This window comes from Anabrus simplex, chromosome 7 (assembly GCF_040414725.1).
Source record: "Anabrus simplex isolate iqAnaSimp1 chromosome 7, ASM4041472v1, whole genome shotgun sequence".
NCBI classification, from domain to species: Eukaryota; Metazoa; Arthropoda; class Insecta; order Orthoptera; family Tettigoniidae; genus Anabrus; species Anabrus simplex.
In genome coordinates, this window is record NC_090271.1 from 58017851 (window position 1) to 58038727 (window position 20877).

At 36.2% G+C, this 20877-nt stretch overlaps 1 protein-coding gene across 1 annotated transcript in view; it reads right to left on the reverse strand.

Annotated features, from left to right (window-relative positions):
• Nucleotides 1-20877, reverse strand: part of LOC136877234 (zinc finger protein 665) — a 184290-nt gene that overhangs the window by 127913 nt on the left and 35500 nt on the right. The window contains exons 2-3 of the mRNA XM_068228707.1: nt 15687-15742; nt 9760-10037 (exon numbers count right to left, since the gene is read on the reverse strand). Of these exons, the coding sequence (XP_068084808.1) occupies nt 9760-10037; nt 15687-15725 (317 nt within the window). The 5' untranslated portion in view covers nt 15726-15742. The remainder of the gene's footprint in view (nt 1-9759; nt 10038-15686; nt 15743-20877) is intronic.

Here is a 20877-nt window from a genome sequence, read left to right on the forward strand (position 1 = left end):
TCTGGCCACACCACACAAAAGTATCAAACACACTTGAGAACATGCAACGCTCACTCTTGAGAAATGTTTCCTACTGGTATATTGCTCTATCTTGCACCAAAGCTTCTTTGGCAGTTTAAAGAGAAGAACAGGTACTACTACCCTACCCTTATAATTGCACACTAGTAAGTCAACGGAATTAAATATATATGACATTCAAGGTAAATATGAAACACTGAACTTTACCTGGTAACAAATATATTACAGTTTGTTTTTAATCCATCCACACAAAAATCAGATCTACTGGCAAGTAAAAATTGGGAACACCAACAGCAGAAAAGCTTTGGTGCCAGAGACATGCTTTCAATACTGTGCCTTCCTTATACAACATTATAAAAAGGAATAATTTGTTTACATGGACAACTGGCTGCTACTTGTGAGTCAAAGTTTGATTCGAGCTGATACCTATTTATCTGATTCATATGGAGTAATGTTGTTATAGTAGCTTGCAAATTAATTCAAACAAGATACAGAAAAGTGTTCTAATAACAAAAGTTGTAAAAACTACTGAAAATCAGTTCTGCGATTACAAGTCATATATTATGTGACCTTCATTCTTCAAAACAGCATCAACACATTTTGGAATGGATTCCACTAATTTTTTTGTAAATATTCCTGATTGTTTCATCATTATAAAAAAACAAATCATGCTAACCTTTGTCGATCCATCCGGTTTTGCAGTTCTCTTTCTACAAATTGTCCACAAACTTTCATTGATACTGGGTGGGTTGCCAGGTGAGGAAGCACTTCAATATTTTTCTCTTCAAGGAATTTGCTGACCTTTTTGGATGCATGGCATGGTGAAAAATCTTGTTGATAAACTCTTTCACTATCCAGAGAGAGTTTCTGAAAAAACAGGCACTACCCTCCTTGAAATGATTTCTATGTACTGGTCACTTGTCCATCATACCCTTAACAGGGCTACAGGTCCTGACTCATTGTAGATAAACCATTCCCAGAATTTCACTTGTCGAGGATCTTTAGGTGCATGATGAATATGGGCCAGTGACATTTTCTCTGATGTTTCTTTATGCATGCAGGCAACATGCAGACCACAAACTACAAAATGGCTTTCACCTGAATATGTTTCTTCCAATCAATACAAATTTTGATTTTCAAAGGAAACAGTCCATTCTTTACATAATTTAGCCCACATCATTCACTCTTTGAGCATAGCATCCATCAAACACTGCTTCTTTGCTGGTCAGCATGCTCTTCTTCCTGCCTCAAACATTCTGCAGCAAACTTCTATAACATGAACATTTCGTCCACTCTGACTTAAATCTCGCTTTAGGTTAACAGCTGAAAGCCTGGGGATCCTAAATAGTAGATGGTCTCCTCTCCGTGTAGTCTTGCATTTCCAACAACAGTTTCCCTCTTTAGAAAAAAAAAAAGGACCTGGTTTCTCAGAATCACTTCAAAATTAAATTGATTATAGCTACACTAACACTAAATTGTGAAGCAATTTGTCTTTGTGACATACAGGTATGGTTGTCTAGGTGTTCATGATGTCATGTTCCAAGGAGTGGATGTTCTTGCTCAAATAAAACAATATCGCTCCAGAATCATCAGGGAGGTGGTTGAAATACGTAAACAGACAGTTAATGTCAACCACAAAAAAGTCTACAACCTCAGTAAATCATGGCTACCTATTATCAGAACCATGAGAAAGTGATGCTTTAATGCTGCCATTCGTTGTTTCTTAGCATGGGGCTAAACTGGCATCCTTATTACATCTTGCGGCACTGTTTTCTGTTTTTCTGCTGATGAAGAAAAGCAAGGTACCTTTTGAAATGTGCGTTGAGTGTGTTTACATGTTTTATTACACGGCATAATCCCTAAAATATTACATTATGAATAGCTGCATGAGCTGTGAAAGTCTAAATGATAATATGAGACACAAATCCATTTGATAAAGACGGAAGCATGCCAATGTACTTTTCCACATCTTTACTGCTAATGAACTTCAAACGCAGATATAAATTCAGAAAGTGTCCTCTTTCCATTTTTTGTAGCTGAATAATTCATAACCTGAACTTTAACTTAAATGCATTGAGGTAATCAAAGAGAATGGTAATCAATGTTTTACTTCCCTAAAACTGCAAATTTAACATTTTGAAATGTTCAGTAAATTTCATTAAAAATACAAAACTATTTAACCAATGTAGGTTAGGAAGTTAGGCAATATTATTTTGCTTTTCCCTTGTGCAATGTAAAAAAATATTGAAAAATAAAAAAAAATAGCTTCAGCAGCTCCTGTGGCACAAACAACGCAGTTCAGTAAAGTAAAGAATATCATTGTATTCACATTCTAGATGAGTTAGGACACTTCCTAACAGTCTATAGTTCAATACACGTAATATAATAAAGTTGGTTGTTTTCACAACAAGTTTCATGACTTCTTTCATATCTACAGTCCTGGCACACAAATTTTGCTGATGTACCAAGTGTTGTAAGTGTATTAGAAGATCTGGAGATTATTATGGGCTAATTTTTCTTTTATTAGATTGCATAAAAACCGATATTCTTTCCTTTCACTGATTGCCCACTGTCTGTTGCAAATGACATGAGTGTGTTATACAGCAAACTACACAGTGACAAAGTATCTTTGATACAATTGAAAATATCTAGTATTGTGGTCGTATCCTTCACTGGGACAACATCGAATAGGTCCTCGATGAACTTAAGATGTTCATTGATGTCCCAGATAAATATGGCCAGCTGCGGTATGTCACTAACATCCATTGAATCATCTGATACCAAGGCACAGGAATTGCAGCCATACATTAATTTTGTTAACTGTCCAAAGGTGGCGTTTGATAAGTGCTCCATTCACTGATTAATAGACATTTATGACAAACACAGCAAATGCACAAACTACAAACTACTCAGTCAATATATGCTCTGTGACAGGCTGACTATAGGTTTTTATAATCTGCCCATCATAGAGTGTTCTAAGAGAACAAGCCATCAGTAAGTCAATTATATAGGCCAGCCAAATAGTGAATTTGTAGTATAAACTCTCAAGTGCTTAAACATGGCATCAACACTGTCAGCATTTCAATGTTAACAGAGGGCATTCTGAACATTTCATGTACAAAAGAGTTTCATGTGGAATGCTAGTACGTTCCGTTTCTGTGTGCTTCCCATGATCAATGTACTATGTAGACTGCAGAGAATGAGTTCTAACATGGAAAAAAAAAGCACTTCCAGACCCATGTCCATATAACATATTTTCCTCCACTACATGTGAGGAATGTATCCTGAAAGTTTGGCCGTACCTTACTGCTGCATCCTGTAGATGAATGTTAGCCGGCCACACGGTGTAACTGTAGTGTGTCTGCCTCTTGACCAGAGGCCCTGGGTTTGATTCCCGGCCAGGTCAGGGATTTTTACCTGGACCTGAGGACTGGTTCGATGTCCGTTCACATTAAGTGATTAAAACTGAGGAGCTACCTGATGGTGAGATAGTGACCCAGTTATAGATAGGCAAGAATAACTGTCTAGAGGATCCGTCATGCTGACCACACAACACCTCGTGATCTGTAGGCCTTCACACTGAGTAGCAGTCGCTTGATAGGCCATGGCCCTTCGGGGCTGTTGTGCCATGGGTTATGGTTTTGTTTTGGTTTGGTAATTTAATGTTTGCATTCACTAGATCTATCTACCAAACAGTCCAATTCAAAACTTGTAACTGCCCATCAGCAGTTAAGACAAAACCTATTCCTCAAAGACTTTGAAAGGTGGTGCTCCTTACCTTATAAGGGCAATGGACTTATCCTGCTCACAGAATGATGGCAACCAACAGATGGGTGACAAATCCTGAGGGATTATGAAGTAGTGAATGGAGAGATTCACTCAAAATAATTGCTGATGAATAGCAAACCTGGGCAATACCAGGCAGGTCTCAAGATGGCAAAAAATGATGCCATTGCCACAGTGAGATAGAAACACTTGCACGTCTTGTGTGCCTCCAAACATGGTGAAGTTCCTAGAAATTCCCACCACTGCCATATTCGTACCTTGATCACTGATGCCTTATGGGAACATCAGTATAAAGTTCACGAGGAAGTACACAGACTTGCGCTTAATGGATCCTGCAAGCAGATAGCCCTTCCAACAGGTTCAACTCGTGGTCCTACAATTGATCCAATAGTTAGAAATGAAGCCTCTGGAACAGAGCGATTTGTCCATGTGGTTAGGGGTGCACAGGTGTAAACTTGCATCCGGGAGATCATGGGTTCAAACCCTACTGCCGGAAACCCTGAAGATAGTTTTCTGTGGTTTACTATTTTTACACCATGCAAATGCTGGGGCTGTACCCTAATTAAGGCTACGGCTGCTTCCTTCCCACTCCTAGGCCTTTCCTATCCCATCATCGTCATAAGACCAATCTGTGTCGGTACGACGTAAACCAAATTGTAAGAATTGAAGCCTCTGAAACTCAATCAGCGAGTGCTTATACAGAGAAGACATCTACGAGCCCATAATTCCATATTATAAGGAAAAATATAAGTTCTACAGAAGTAGTGGGTTATATGGTTGGAGCTATAGGCATAATAACGTTCATATTTGCACAGTTCTGTAAGCTTTTCAGACTGGACTATCAACTTATGAACATGGTAGCCTTGGTGGCTGGTGGGTTTGTTGCTATTTTGAAAAATTATTTGTATGTTATAACTAGGGGTTGGATTTCTATAACAAGTCATATTTTTTCCCTTAACATCATATATTATAGTCTTGTATTTTCAACACGTTTCCAGACATGATAATAAAAATTATACAGGTTTTATTTGGCATATAAATGCATATTTAGGCTTTCTTAAGTTTTATGGCATATTTTGAACAAAATATCATTATAATGGCATATTTAAGTAATTTTCATTTGAATTTCGTCTTATAAAAATCAGAATAAGCTCTACAAATTATTTTTCAGGATAGACTGGAATATACAACTGAAGAACCATTCTAAAGTAGTGTATGGAATGTTTCTAATGGGTAGGAACTATTGTTTGCTAGCCGGGTCAATTCCTGGAAACCGGGCTATTGTTTACATGGAAGCAGAGGTAATTCTGCAGTTATTTGTCATTGTTCTTATTTCTCTACTTCACCCTTCCCTCTTCCACCTTCCACACACTGAATGACCTTGGTCATTAGGGAGCTTCAGTCATTCAGTTCCTTTCAATATCCCTAAAACGAAAGTCTCAATTTGTGGGAAGTTGCGAAGTTCTGTTTGCGAGTTCGGTGAAAACATATTCAGTACGGATGGAGTGATATTATTCTGTAAATTGTGTGATGTAAAAGTTACTGCCGAAAAACACTTCTCTGTGCAACAACACTGTAATACTGTAAAACATAAGAATTGTGTAACTAGATATTCTGCACTTGAAAATAGGCAACGTCTACTATTCAAAATCCCGACATCAAGTTCACAGCATTCACAATTTTCACAAGATCTCTGCAAGATGATGGTTTCATCTAATATTCCTTTAAAGAAACTTAACAGCCGAAGCTTCAGACAGTTTCTTGAAAAATATACAAAGATCCTGTTCTCAACGAATCTACTCTCAGGAAGGACTATCTGACCCCTTGTTATGAAGAGATGTTGGATATAATAAGGCATGGTGTGGGAGACAATAAGATATGGGTTTCAATAGATGAGACTACAGATGTGGATGGAAGATATGTAGCAAATGTGATCGTTGGCACGCTGAAGGAAGACCGGTCTGGAGATACGTTCCTCCTGACGTGTGAAGTGCTAGAGAAGACAAACCATTCCACCATTGCAGTTCTCTTCGACAATTCAATGAATCTGTTGTGGCCAAACGGGGTAAAGAGAGAGCACATTTTTCTATTTGTAACTGACGCTGCTCCGTATATGATGAAGGCAGCCAAGGGACTTAAAATGCTATACCCAAAAATGATACATGTGACATGTCATGCACATGCCTTGCATAGGGCAGCTGAAGACGTTAGAAGTAGCTACCCCAAAGTTGATAAAGTACTATCAAACTGTAAGAAAGTGTTTATAATACTAATATAAATGGTCTGTTATTGGACATTATAAATTTTCCAGCTAACTCATTCCTGGTTGCCAGCATTTTGGCCGCCATGTGCTAAGTTGGGCTCATCAGTTGTTACTTAGCACACCCGCCAAGAAGCATGCCTAGTGCATACTGTGGAGGCCACTGTATAGGCTACTTGAAACCACCGGCAGTGCCAGTGCACTATGAGAGACTTTGTCTCCTTACCAAAAATTGATGCCTGCTTGGCCATCAGATGATATAGATGTTGATTCCCGTAGGGAATTTCAATTCAATGCACCAGCCATGCGTCTTGGTGGGTGTACTAAGTACCAACTGATGAGCCCAACTTAGCACGTGGAGGCGAAACGCTGGCAACCAGGAATAAGTTAGCTGGAAAATTTATAATGTCCAATAACGGACCATTTATATTGGTATTATAAATTTACTCATTCGGGACAAATATTTCAGGTTTCCTACGGGAATCAACATCTATATCAAGAAAATATTTGTTAAAGCTCCAATTCGCATTCAGAAATTTCAAGGAGAAGCACCTTCACTACCCCTACCTCCCAAGCCAGTTATAACGCGATGGGGGACTTGGCTTGATGCCGCAGTGTACTACTGCAACAACTTAGACGTCGTGGAGAAGATCATGAAGTCTTTTGATCCTGCAGAATCGTCTTCCATAAAAACCACTCAAGATTTATTTTCAAGCACTACATTAAAAGCAGACCTGGCTTAAATAAAGTCCAATTTTAATTCTTTATCTGGAGCAATCACACAACTGGAAGTTTCAGGTGCAGAACTAAGCGATGCACTGGATGTCGAAAAGTGCACTGAACACGAATTAAAGCAAGTGAAAGGAACAATAGCATCTAGGGTGTGTAGAAAATTAGAAAATGTACTGGAAAAAAATAGCAGATTTGTGTACTTGCGTGGAATAAGTGACATTCTTTGTAGAAACCCTTCATCTGCAGATTTCCAGGAATTTTCTCCAAGTGATTTAACTCTATTCAAGTACAGTGCTGTTACATCGTGTGATGTCGAAAGAAGTTTTTCTCGCTACAAGACGATACTCAGTGACAACAGGAAGGGATTCTCATTCAACAATCTTAAGATGCATGTGGTCATAAATTGCAACAATTCTGATAATGGAGACTAGATCAGGTATGAAAGATTTATTCCAATATATGTTTTGTGTATAAATTAAAACTGATTGAATACTGAACAGAGAAAGTAACTGTAGTGTTTATGTCTTGCACAGAGTCTGCCCTTGCCTAGGAGTATGCAGTGTAACCTTAACAAGTTCCTGAAATATTCATCATTTTAGTTGATTTTGGGTTAAAGATTTCAAAGAATTAAAACTTTTAAAACTCTAAATAAATTGCAGCCTGTAGCAATCATAATAAAAGTGTTTCTATGTAACGTAGATGCTATTCATTAAGTCATATTTTGAATTTTCTTCTTATTATTATTTTATGACCACATAGGATCACTTTAGTCAGTCCGTCGTTCAGGTCTCTTTGAAGGGATTGTTCGGGCTTTGCGGTCCTCCCAGTACTTCTTCAGACGCTCTGATCTTCATGTCCTTTCCTCAGTTGAAAATGTGCATGTTGTTGGTTTGTTCTGTGTAAGGGTAAAGCAGAGGTTTGTATTCTTGAGTTTTGTATTCAATTTTATCTTATTTGTGGTGTCTTCCCTTGTAAGGCATATTTCCTTCAGATCCTCTCTTACTTCTCTGATCCATTTACATCTGGTTGTAGTATTTTCTGAGACGAGATTGTGTTGTACTAGTTGTTTCAGAAGTCTCGAATCCTGCATCCTCAAGATATGTCCAAAGAATTCCAGTCACCTCTTACGCATAGTATCTGTAATGGCTTCTAGCTCTTTGTACATGACTTTGTTAGGTATTAACCACCACTGTCCATCTTTCTAGTATTTTCTGCTGATGTAGGTTCTTCCTATCCTCCTTTCAATTTTCTGAAGTCTGTCAGTCTTTGATTGTTTATTTAGGTGAAAAAGTGTTTCAGCTACATATGTAGCTTCTGGTTTTATAACTGTGTTGTAGTGTTTTATTTTTGCATTTATTGATAGACATTTCTTTTTGTAGATATCCCATATTAATTTTTGTGCTTTAGCTAATCTATTTGTTCTTGTTTGGATTGAGATTTTTTCATTTAGGTTATGTGTTATTATTTCTCCAAGATATTTAAATTTGATTTTATTACCATTTATGGTAACTTCTTCTAGTTGTGTTGGTTTTTCGGGCATAATTTCTGCTTTTTCAAATTATATTTTGAGGCCAACTTTATTTGCAATGTTTTGAAGTTCTGATATCTGGGTTTTTGCCCACTGCTAGTAATGCTAAACCGTCAGTGAAACCCAGGCAATTTGTTTCGATTTTTTGGCCAACCTTTATTTTGGGGGGACATTTCCTAAACTATTCCCTCAATACAATTTCTAGAGCACAATTAAATAATAGTGGTGAGAGCCCATCTCCCTGCCGTAGTCCAGTTTTAATTTCAAATGTCTCTGATGTTGCACTCCTAAACTTCACTTTTGATTTGGTGTTTGTGAGAGTCAATTTTATCATGTTTATTAATTTGGGGTGTAGTCCAAGGTGTCTTAACATTTTGAACAGAGATTCTCTATGGATGCAATCATAAGCTTTCTTGAAATCTACAAATGTTATCAGCATATCTCTATTTCTTCTCCTGTTATACTCCATTATCAACTTAAGACTCATGATCTGTTCAGGACAGCTCCTCCAGGGTCTGAAACCACCTTGATATTCTCCTAGTTCTTTCTCAAGTTGTAATCCTATTAAGGATGATTATTAAAAATATTTTGTATTTTGAATTTTATAGGTCATATTTGTATGTTTTTAGGTCATTAATGCATACATATTTCATACATTTTTAGGTCATAGAAATCCCTCCTCCCTAGTTATAACTGTCATATAGGAATCTCATTTACAACCTATCTAGGGGAAGCTGAAAAGAATATGCTTTTGAAAATAAATCTCTTCTAGCTGTCATAATATATCAAAATCAGTGAGAGAAGATGAATGTTAAGTTATGTTCACAAATAATGGGGTAATAAAGTTACATAAACTTTAAGGATGACAGTTACTCAGCCTCTAGAATTCTCACAAATTATTGTACGAGAAGGATGTTCTTCTGGGTTGTGTTAGATGGCTCCAATTCACGAACACAGCACAGCCAACACAGGAGTGCTGAAAGTACAAGCTGTTTTCATGTCGTGTAGTACTCGACATTAGAGCAAAAGGCTAATATTTCAATATGGAGTCCCATTAAAAAAAGGAGTGCATAGGGTTAAAATTCTATGATGATCATAACCAGTGTTACAGACTAGAAAGGTAAAACAGATTGAAAAATAAAATGATACAGCTTTTAAACCTCTCATATAGAGGAGACTGACAATACTGACATGAACTAGGTCTCTTCCATTGAGTGTAACTATGATTTTCATTTCAGTATGACTAGCTCTAATTCTCTGATGAAAGATCTCAATTAAGACATAGATTTCTGCTGTAGTAATAAAAACAAAATTGCTGGGAATTCCATACTCAGTGGTCAAAATTTGAATAAATACATGCTGAATTTTATAGTGAATGAACTGATATGTATTTGGCTTCAAAGCTAACAAGAAGAAGATAAACAAAGATATTTACCTTTTTTCCCTTTCTTCTTCTTCCCCAATGTAAACTACTTTGTCTTCTCCTCCTCCTCCTCCTCTGTTGTTGTCGTCTTCTCCTTTGTCACCATTTTTTTCTCCTCTTTCACTGCTTTCTTCATCCTCTCCTACTCTCTTGCCTTCTCTTTTGTCATCATCTTCTTCTTCCTCTTCTTCTGAGTCTAGTTCTTCTTTGATACTTGGGATGAATACTGTAGCAGTTTTTTGTTCAGGCTTTCTGTTTTTATCCTCTGCATCATCCTCCAAAGGTGCTATCTGAGAAAGATTTCAGAAATAATATACAAACAAGAAAATAAAAATATGCATAATGATAAGCAATTTCTATTATATTCTCTTACCTCTTTGAGAGAGAAAACTGTTCATATATACACATTCACATTACTACTAAAGCATAAATGAGCCTCTTTATTATTATTATTATTAATAATAGTGTTACTATTTCCATATCTCCCCAACCACTTTTACAATTTTCTGAAATATTGAGGTGCCAGAATTTTATCCTACAGGAGTTATTTTATATACCGATAAATCTTCTAACATGAGGCTGACATATCTGAGTAACTTCAAACCCGTCAAGTTAAACGTGGAAGGCCAATGCTCCACCATCTGAGCTACTCAGCATGGAGAGCCTTGTTAATACGCGAACTCCAGTGCTCCATTAAGAGTTCTACAGATAATACATTGTCAGGACAAATTTCTTTATGTTATTCACTGTAATATCGGGGTTATGAAGTAAATTTCCAATACTTTGAAAGGTAGTTAGACTATGTTAATGTTTTTCTTGTGGTCTGGAAGTTGTTTGCAGACAGAGAAGTGCCAGAATTTACTGAATACTCTATAACAGACATAAAAACTCGAATTGTCTTAATCCAGAAAAGCTTCAACAAGAAGAAAATACTGTTTTGTGGCTGCTAGACAGAGATCTGAGGAAGAGACTTGCAAGATGTTACGTATGGAGTATAACTCTATATAGTGCTGAAACAAGGAAATTATGGAAGGAAGAACAGAGAAGAATAGAGGCATTTGAGATGTGGATTTGGAGAAGAATTGAAGGAGTAAGCTGGGAAGATAGAATATAAAATGAGGAAGTTCTGAAGAGAGTGGGAGAAGTGAGGGGCATGCTGACTGTAATCCAAAAAAGGAAGAAAAATTGGATAGGGCATAATCTAAGACATAATACTTTACTACAAGTAGTAATAGAAGGGATGATAATAGGAAAATGAGGAAGGGGAAGGAGATGATATCAGTTATTAGACAGCATTAGAAAAAGAAAGGAAGATTATGCAGAGGTAAAGAAAAGGGCACAAGATCGAGAGATATGGAGGTCACAGCCATGATTGGACTGCCGAATGGCAGAACAACCTATGATGACGATGATGATGATTGAATGTTGGCACCTGCTCCTGATTTTCTACTCCCCAAAATAGCAAGGTAAACAAATATATAAATAGATGGACTGTTGTAGTTAGACGAAGTGAGCTACCTGTCACCATTCATGTGTGGAGAACAGATAAACCTAGATGTTGAAGTATTTCAATAGACTATGGGAGTAAATAGATTCAGATTTCCATTCCAAACACTCAGTTTTAATTATGAAGGTGATGAAGACAGAGCACATATGAAATTTTTTGGTAAACTTTACTGCAACTGAGAAATTTTTGAGGAATTTGTGGGACACAGCAAGACCAGCTGTTGTAGTTGTGGACCTTTGGTTACTATATATGAAATGCAGACAGCATACAGAGGAAAGAGCAGCTATAGTGCTTACATGCCAAATAAAGCAAGTAAATTTGGGATCAAGGTTTGGGCTGCACAGATTTCAGACCTTTCTACACCTCAAATTTGGAAGTTTTTATCATGAAGCAAAATCCTGGACCTTATATCATGGAAAATGGTGCCCATAAAACTGTATAACATATGGTCTAATATCTAACCAAAACAGGACAAAATGTGACATATGACAATCTCTTTACATAAATACTACTTTCAAAAGATCTACTGCAGATAGGACTGACATTAGTTGGTAATATAGGGAAAGACAATAACTTTGGCATCTTACTGAAGAAGAAGAATAACAATGTTCTTTGTTTGTGTCCAATGCATCATGATGAGATGATTCATCCAGAGAAACTACCTATCATCATATACTATAATCAACATAAATATGGTACTGATGTAAGCGATGAGTTTCACAAGAGATATTTTTTATCATGAATCTCCAGTAGATGGCCTCTAACTTTGCTTTTCTTCATATGGAATGTTGGTTGTATAAAAAGCTTTGTCAGCTACAAAGCTAACACACAAAACTTCCCACCAATGTGGCAATTCTTGATAGACTTTGGTTTCTCACTCATCTATGATTGTGCACAAAGACAGGCCAATGGAAACATTTCACTTCAAAAAGGTCCCAGCAGTGCCAAGAGCACAGTTATGGTAGTAATGATACATGCTGTACTGACTTGGGAAAAAAAAAAAAAGGAAAAGATGCATAATCTGCTCAGAGTATGGAAGCTCTATTAGCAAGGATTGCACCAAACCAGTCTGCAACAAGTGCTCAAGAGAAACAAGAAAAGACATGGATGCTGAATAAGAATAAGAAAAATATGAATCACAAACTACAAAATGATTGAAATGGACCTTATTTTTGACCTCTATTATGAGACATTATAGCAAAGTGAAAAAGGAAGGGAAAAAAAAGTAATTAATTTCCTATAATGGATGTGATAAAGTGCCACTGAAAAGATACACGGAGGGCATACTGGCAATAAAATAATTTAAAGAATACATGAATAAATGTTGAAATATCATAAACCCTTGTTGGTGAGCAAACTGTTGCCAGGCATATCATTGTGTATAATAATGGAGGCGTTTAAGCAAAAATATTCTAATAAACAGGGTGTTTGGAAGATAAGTACAAATAACCTTATGGAAAATAGGGATGAATGTCCACAGTTTGTAAAATATGCTTTTATTTTAATTTGATAAATATTTTGTCTGATGGAGGAGCTTGAAGTCTATTATGATGTTTGTGAAGCAGGCAATAGCTTCATTTGCCCCTCAGCTTATACTACCTGCCATATCTTGTTTCAGGCATTTTGCATGTATAATGTGTATGAAACATTTCATAAGTGCATCACTTCGCTTCAAGTAGTACAAATGCATTAGTAGTATGGAAAAATTCTACGTACAAACAGCAAACAAAACCTGGGTAAAATGGGCAATTAATTAATTAATTTATTAATTTATTTATTTCCCCCATAACAGGGATACTTCGCCAATTAAAATGGATGGTGACAGACTAATTTCTACTCCACAACATACATTGAAATAATAAGAATATTAATAATTATATTAGTGATAATAGTACAAAAATTATAAGAATACATTTCTTAACACTACGAGCATATTGAAACCTGTATTCATTAAGTAGCAGCATTTAACCATTATTATTTGCAGAATACTGCTAGAGAAGACCTACTGATGGGAGAAAACACTACAAGGTACAGACACCTGTAAAAGCAGAACAGAATAACAGAATAACAGGATAATTAAATTCTCTGATGATTAATAATACTACCAGAATGTCCATATTCCATCCAATTCATGACTGATAGAATTAACATAATAATTAAAAATACGTCATGAAAATAATAATCTTGAATACAAAATTCATAATTGTACCATATACAACAAAGATCTGTCATTGAATATCATCATACCACAATTGAGCATGTTGAGACTTTCTGTTAGTTAGGTCAGGGAATAATTAAGAATGGAAAGTATTCAACAGAAATTAACAGCAGGGTTGGCCACGCTATGAATGCTTTTAAGCAGAAGAAGAAAATACTGCGCATTAACAGACTCAGTCCCTTCCATGTGAAAATCTTGCATACATTAGTTTCAATTATATTACTAAATGCTTCAGAAATGTGGTCATTGACCAGACTGATAGCAAACTCCTTAAGGCTTTTGAAAACTGGTGTTTCTAGAAAATTATTTAAATGATCTTCAGGAATAAGATGACAAATGCTGAAGTTCTGCTCGTGTAAAATAAAGTGGAATACAAATGCAGAAGACATCTTAATTGCTGCAGGCACTATTATTACTATTCTCAAATAATTACAACTGATATAGATGGCTGTACTGAAGGCAAACTGCTTTACAGAACATGAAAGAAATCACTTCTCAGACAGATCTCCGGGGACAACAGCATACAGAATTCCGTAGCAATGGAAAGAGCTGCTAATAATAATGTGCTTTGGGACTGTTTCGTGACAACAGAACAGTATAAGATATCTTACTAGACCTCAAAACACAGATTTAACTCCTTAGAGAACTTCCACTCAGAAACTCATTCCTCATATCTAAGCTTAGGCTGCAATATCTATCATGTTATAATTAATTGATTCTAGCATTAAAGTAAAATGTAATTGTGGTTTTACAAGACCACACACCAACAATTATTGAGTACTTGCCTGCTAGTTATGATAGCTATACAGGGACAGCAAAATTAAATTGTCACAGGTGAACAATGTAGTGGAAGTGGAAAATGTTTATTGAAGCCTTTATTTGTAAAGTGTGGTAATGTTTTATTTGAAACAACCTAACCTGTACAGTGTAATATTTGTAACATATGTATTTGTAAAAAGTAGATTTCAGTTCTGTACTTAATGGAAGTATCCAGAATATGACAAGAATTTTTGAACAGGGTGTGTTGCCTTTTGTTGGTTATGTATTCTAGAAGGCATTTTCTAACTATTCTGGAAATGGAAGATTCGCAAACGTGTGTATTCGAGAAGTTTAGTTAAAGTTCGCGACTGAAAGTAGGAATTGTGATTGGTGAAACTAGGTGGGGATGGGCGGACTCATGCATTCTGATTGGCTACTCCAAGGCCAGGGTTTACCTATGTATAGAGAGCGAAGCTGCATTCGTGATAATTCGGTCTGTCTTGTCTTGTCTTGGCCTGGTCTGCCTTAGCCTGTCTTGGTCTGTCTGAAGTTTTACATCGTGTGCGATGCCTCGCTAACGGGATGGGCCACCTTCGGGTAAACACTCTTGAATTTCGTACCGGCAAAAATTTCTGTAATGTTCGGTTGCTATTTCATATAGGAGTCTGACCTAGCCTAACCTAGATTCGTCAAATGAATTATTTATGACGCCTTAGCTTTTCAGCTGGGCTTGCCTGTTTGTTTTCGAGGCATTCCCATTTCTTGTTTCACTAAATATGTAGATTATAATTTAATATATTTACCTTGGGGTTTGCCTCTGGTAGTTCGGTGTCACTTGATGTATTCTAGAGTTTTGGAGAGTACGTTTACTTCACTGTAAATTACATTGTACAACTGGATTTGTAACTAGGTGTATAGTTGGTTTGAAATTTCGAACTTGTAGAAGGAAATTATCAAGGAACCTCTAAGTTATGTGTATCACGGAGAGTATAGTTCGTAAGTTGCAAGTTGGCGGATTTTGTTCGGAATTTACTTGTAAAATCCTTTTGTAAATAACATTTTTCAAATTTAAGAATCACAGTTGATTTATTTTAGAATCTGCAATCTAAGCCATGTCCATGCTCTTGGTAGGTCATGCCTGTTTCCACTTTCCTGGTTTATTGTCCACTAGTTGGCCCTACTGATATTTACGTATGTTTTGGTCGGCGGAGATCCGCGTAATTTCAGCTAACGTTTCTCTGAGTGTGTAGTAGTTTCTGATATTGTGTAATTGCTCTTACCTTCCCCCTTTTACTGTGTTTAGTGCTTTGTTTTTGTGTAACCACTTTAGCAGCGGTTACATAAATGACTGCACAGTAACAGCAGTACTAAAAGAACAAAATATTGGGACAATATAATACATTGGAAAGTAAACAGTATGCACAAAATATAGCAAGAAAATTAGAAGCTACTTACAAAAGCTTCATTACTGTCATCCACTGAAGTATCCATCATGCTTGACTGAGGAATTCCTAGACAAATGAAAGCTTTCATTATCATCCCTCTATGAGCCATAAATTAAAAAAAAAAAGAAAGACATAACTTAATACAATCTCATTCATTAACAATAGTACACATAACATATACACCTGGTGACAAATAATATATACACTTGGTGAATCTCCTGCACCTATCTATTGCAGATTTAAGTACAGTATGCAACCCGTTCTTAAAATTTTACATTAAAAAATTCCCGTGACCTACAATAATAAGTTCTTGAGTAGGTAGGTACATGGCTTGAAAAATGTGTATTCATTGCGGAGAATCTTGTAATAAGGAGGCAAGAATGAATGCCTAAAACCACAAAAATATGATCATTTAGAAGATATGATTTCACTGAAGAAGAGAATTAGTTTAATAAAATATGTATGATGTGAAAGAAACGTCAGTATACTGAATATTGACAAGATAGATTCAAATTAAATTCCTTGATTCACAAAAATCTCAGTGTCAGTGTTCTTGTTCAATGTACAGTTATAGATCAGGGTATACTATAGACCTTATTTAGGCGCAGTGAAACATTATGTGAGAAAGACTTTTTTTTTTTTACAAGTTGCTTTACGTCGCACCGACACAAATAGGTCTTACAGCGACAATGGGATAGGAAAGGGCTAGGAGTCAGAATGAAGCAGCTGTGGCCTTAGTTATGTGAGAAAGAAGGCACAAAGTTTAAAACAGGACATGTGATGAAAGTATCTGATGAAACGGTGAAGGCTATCACAATGGCAAACTGGCAGGAAGCATGTTGACATGCAAGGAAAAAAGAGGATTTTTACTGGAAGCGTGACCAACTAATGGACCGCATCAGTGACAGATTTATCATTAATATCGGTCCAGATAATTCGGGAGATGGAGAAGACATAGAGGAGGAGGAGAAGGAGTAAGAGAAGTCACTGCATAATAATAATAATAATAATAATATTGGCAGGCCTAATACCTTTAAATGGTTGTTTGGCCCAGAAGTTACATTTATTTTTTGACTTGAAAATGGCAGTCATTTTGAACTTAAAAATGTCCCTCCATTAGATGGTCAAGCGTACAAATTAAATTCATCATTGAGTTTAGATATAAAAGAGATCCTATAAGTTATGTTGCAATCGTGCAAAAAGACATAATACTGATACAGGACAAAAGAGCAAACTATATGCAAAATGTCCAAGCCATCAGCAAAGTATTGCAGCTTCTTTCAGTCATGACTGATTACAGTCTCAGTTTACCAGGAAATATTGTGATGTTCTCTGACTTGTTTCAAATGTAAATAATTTGAGGAGTCTGAGTAATTGCTAATAATACAACTTAACCTATTACACCAGTGAAGGCACACACAATACTTGTGCCAAGAAGCCTTAGCTTTCAAACTTGTTTATAACTGGATAAAAATAAACAATACTGACTGGTGATGGACAACTGATCTATATAAATAAAATAAAAGTTTTCTTCCCTGTACTTTGTTCAGAATGTAGTAAGCGTGCACCAGCTATGACCAGAATAGACAGGAAAAGCAATTTATAAATTTCTATTACTTCTCTATGTATGTATGTATGTATGTATGTATGTATGTATGTATGTATGTATGTATGTATGTATGTATACAGTCATGTGAAAATAGTTGAACAGAATTTAATGCAAATTGGTATTTAAGGTCAGAAGAGAAGTCACTGCCAAGCAATTTAACTTCTACCCAAAATGCAACCAACTTTATTAAAAATAACAAGTGGATTAAAAAAAAAAATCCAGCCTTCTCGATCATAAGGTCCAATTTTTAACATCTTCCCACCTTCTGAATATGTAATTTCAAAACAAGAAATAAATGAACATAACACAAAAGGCACATATACAATATAAAGTACAACACAACTATTCACAGGTCACAAATGCGACAAGAAGGTAGGTTCACCTTTCTTGTACCAGTGGGTGAAAAGCACACTTCCAAAGGGTAGACATAGACATGATGCATAGGACAGATCTACTCTTAATGGGATGTCTTCATGTCCATCACCTGCACCTTGGAATCTATACCAGGGACACGGCCACCACTCCATTAATTGGCCAGTCAATCCTCTTCTTGTTATCGTTACTAATAAGCATGACTTCTCCAACCTGAATCTGTTCTTGGCCTCTCTTATTATTGTGTCGTTAACAATGTCTTCTTCAATGCTTTCTCAATGCAATCAGAATACTCCCAACCCCTGAATGCCCATATATTTTCTTTCTTTGATAAACCATTGGGTAGTAGAAATGCAACTTTTCTTAGTCAACTCCTTGTTTTCTTTTATGTACTGTTGATTCTCTAGCCAAGGAAGTGTCACTTGATATCTTTCATCTTCAATCTGGACAGTCTGCTGAAAATGTTTTAGTGCAGCTAATTTCATTTCCTTTCTTGATCTTGTTTGCATCCTTATGATGTCCATAATGTCACCTCAAAATGGCCTTCACCATTCAGTTTCACATTCTAATGAGACTCATCTTTGACCTCTTCATAACTCTCTTCATGGGTTTTTGCATTTGAGTCTGTAATACCAATGGTATCACAACTCAACAGATCTTTAACTTCAATAATAAATAAATTAGTAACTTCAAATGCTACAACTATTTGTACACCGATGAGGAATTTTTCCCATTAAAATCCAACCCGAATTGGTTTTCACTGCCACCAAACCAGAAGACAGAACTATGAATATTCCCTCCTGTCAGAGGACTACCCACTACATCTGCCCCATTTAACAAATTCACTGTGCCAGCAGCAAGAATGTCATCACAAAGAATTGTTTGATCAAGGGCTTCAATATTACATAGGTATTAACCAGTTAGGCTTTCTAATTTTATTTTACAATGTGTATGTTCATTCATATTGGATTTTATAGTTTCTGTTCTCAATGGCAAGTAACCTAATTTCTTGACAATTTCCTTTCAGACATAAAATCTTTGAGAGCCTGAGTCAATCAAATTTCTTCAAAAAAAAAAAAAAAAAAAAAAAAAAAAAAAAAAAAAAAAAAAAAAAAAAAAGAACAAGGTCCTTTTATGTTTACTATAAGAGTTTGTAGTAATACCTTTGGACATTTAGAATAATTACTCAATGAAGGTGTCCTTTGTTCATATTTCTCTTGGCATTGTTTGTGTTTGCCAGTAGTTTTGGGTCCTGTCTTTTTATTTCGAGATTAATCAGGACACATCAGAACACTATGACTCTTGCCACAAACAATGCATCATACCACAACTTTGCACTTAATTACACAGTCACCTTTTTCTAAAACACTTGAAACATCTTCCTTTCTTATTTCAAACCATCTTTTGAGCCTTAAAACAACCTGAAGCTTTATGCTGCCCCCTCATATAAGATACAACTTAACCTCTTTCTCTCATCCCCATTGGTCCTTAGTAATTTGGCAGAACTTTTACTTGCTGACAAATTATTATGAATTTGACTTTTGAAAATATAATTAAAAGCAAAACCTTAAATAGTTAATTTATCCTTTGCTCAGCTTCTATCTCACTTGTCAGGAACTTAATTAGGTTATTACCCTGACTATGTGCTACGATATGAGGGAGAGATCTACTCATCATCTGTAGGCAGATTAAGGTAGAGCATTGTAATGTATTTTCCTATGAAGGATTCAATGCATTTCTACCCCTGAATATCACGGCCTTTGTTTTGGAATTATCACTATGAAGGACTTAATTGCACAGAGTTGTTTTTCTCCTTTTTTTTTTTTTTTGCTATGGGCTTTACGTCGCACCGACACAGATAAGTCTTATGGCGACGATGGGGTAGGAAAGGCCTAGGAATTGGAAGGATGCGGCCGTGGCCTTAATTAAGGTACAGCCCCAGCATTTGCCTGGTGTGAAAATGGGAAACCACGGAAAACCATTTTCAGGGCTGCCGATAGTGGGATTCGAACCTACTATCTCCCGGATGCAAGCTTCACAGCCGCGCGCCTCTACGCGCACGGCCAACTCGCCCGGTGTGTTTTTCTCCTGCGAATGACAGTATTCGTTTCATAGCTACAACCTAGACATATTTGCTTTTGTTTCGAGTGGGTCTGGTGATATATGGGCATTTGCTGTCACTAAACCATCTACCTTTAAAACTTGTAATACTTAAATTTTGAGGAATACTGCTAAAATTGCAGAGTTCATTTCTAAATGGTGTCTGCTTTTCTCTGTTCTTGTGAACTTTGTAGACATGTGATTTCCAAACAACTCCCAATCTGTTCTATGGGTAATTTCCTTACACTTAGTAGAACTATTGAACTTTCAAGATTTACACCAATGCATGTGTTAGACTCTGCTTTATTTGAAACTTACTCAAGACTTGTTATGCAAGCCACTTTGCTGTGGGTCTCAAGTGCGACTGTGATTATGTGAATTTCCCTAAGGCATTTCAAGTTGAAAATTATTATCTTGTGCTTTGCTTTGGACCTAAATATTGAACGTTGGCCAAAGACTTTGACAAACCCACAGAAGAATAATTGTAATTTCTTTTTGATTGGGCAGAACTGGCCTTTAGTGCCTGAGGCATCGTGTTATTATATTGATTTCCTCCTAGAGTATCTTATCTACATTTAAGGTCACTGTAATTTGGACTGTATTAGGTAGTTGCTATCAAAAAGTTTAGGATCATTTCTAATAATAATGTATTTTTTTAATGTCCTAACAACTACTTTTAAAGTTTTTGGACACTCTGCGGTGCCAGAAATTTGTCCCATGGGAGTTATTTTACGTACAAATAAATCTACCAATACAAGGCTGGTGTATTTGAGTATTTTGAATTACCACTGGACTGAGCCAGGATGAAACTTGCAAGGATTCTTTCTGACGATGGTCATATTGTTAATACGTCTTTATCACCTTACAGTACTCTTTGATGCTGCAACACTAGTTTGTTTACTTCCTTAATTATTTAATATTTTATTGCTGTAAGCATTGGAGTTGACATCTTATTATTCAATGACCCAATCACTGCCAAAGGCGTATATATATTATACGTTTCAGAACTTTGTGCCTTATTTGCCAAACCCGTATATATATATATATATATATATATATATACTGAAACAGGAACTGCCCGTGAACAAACTGGCGACAACATGATCTGTTTCATCCTTTC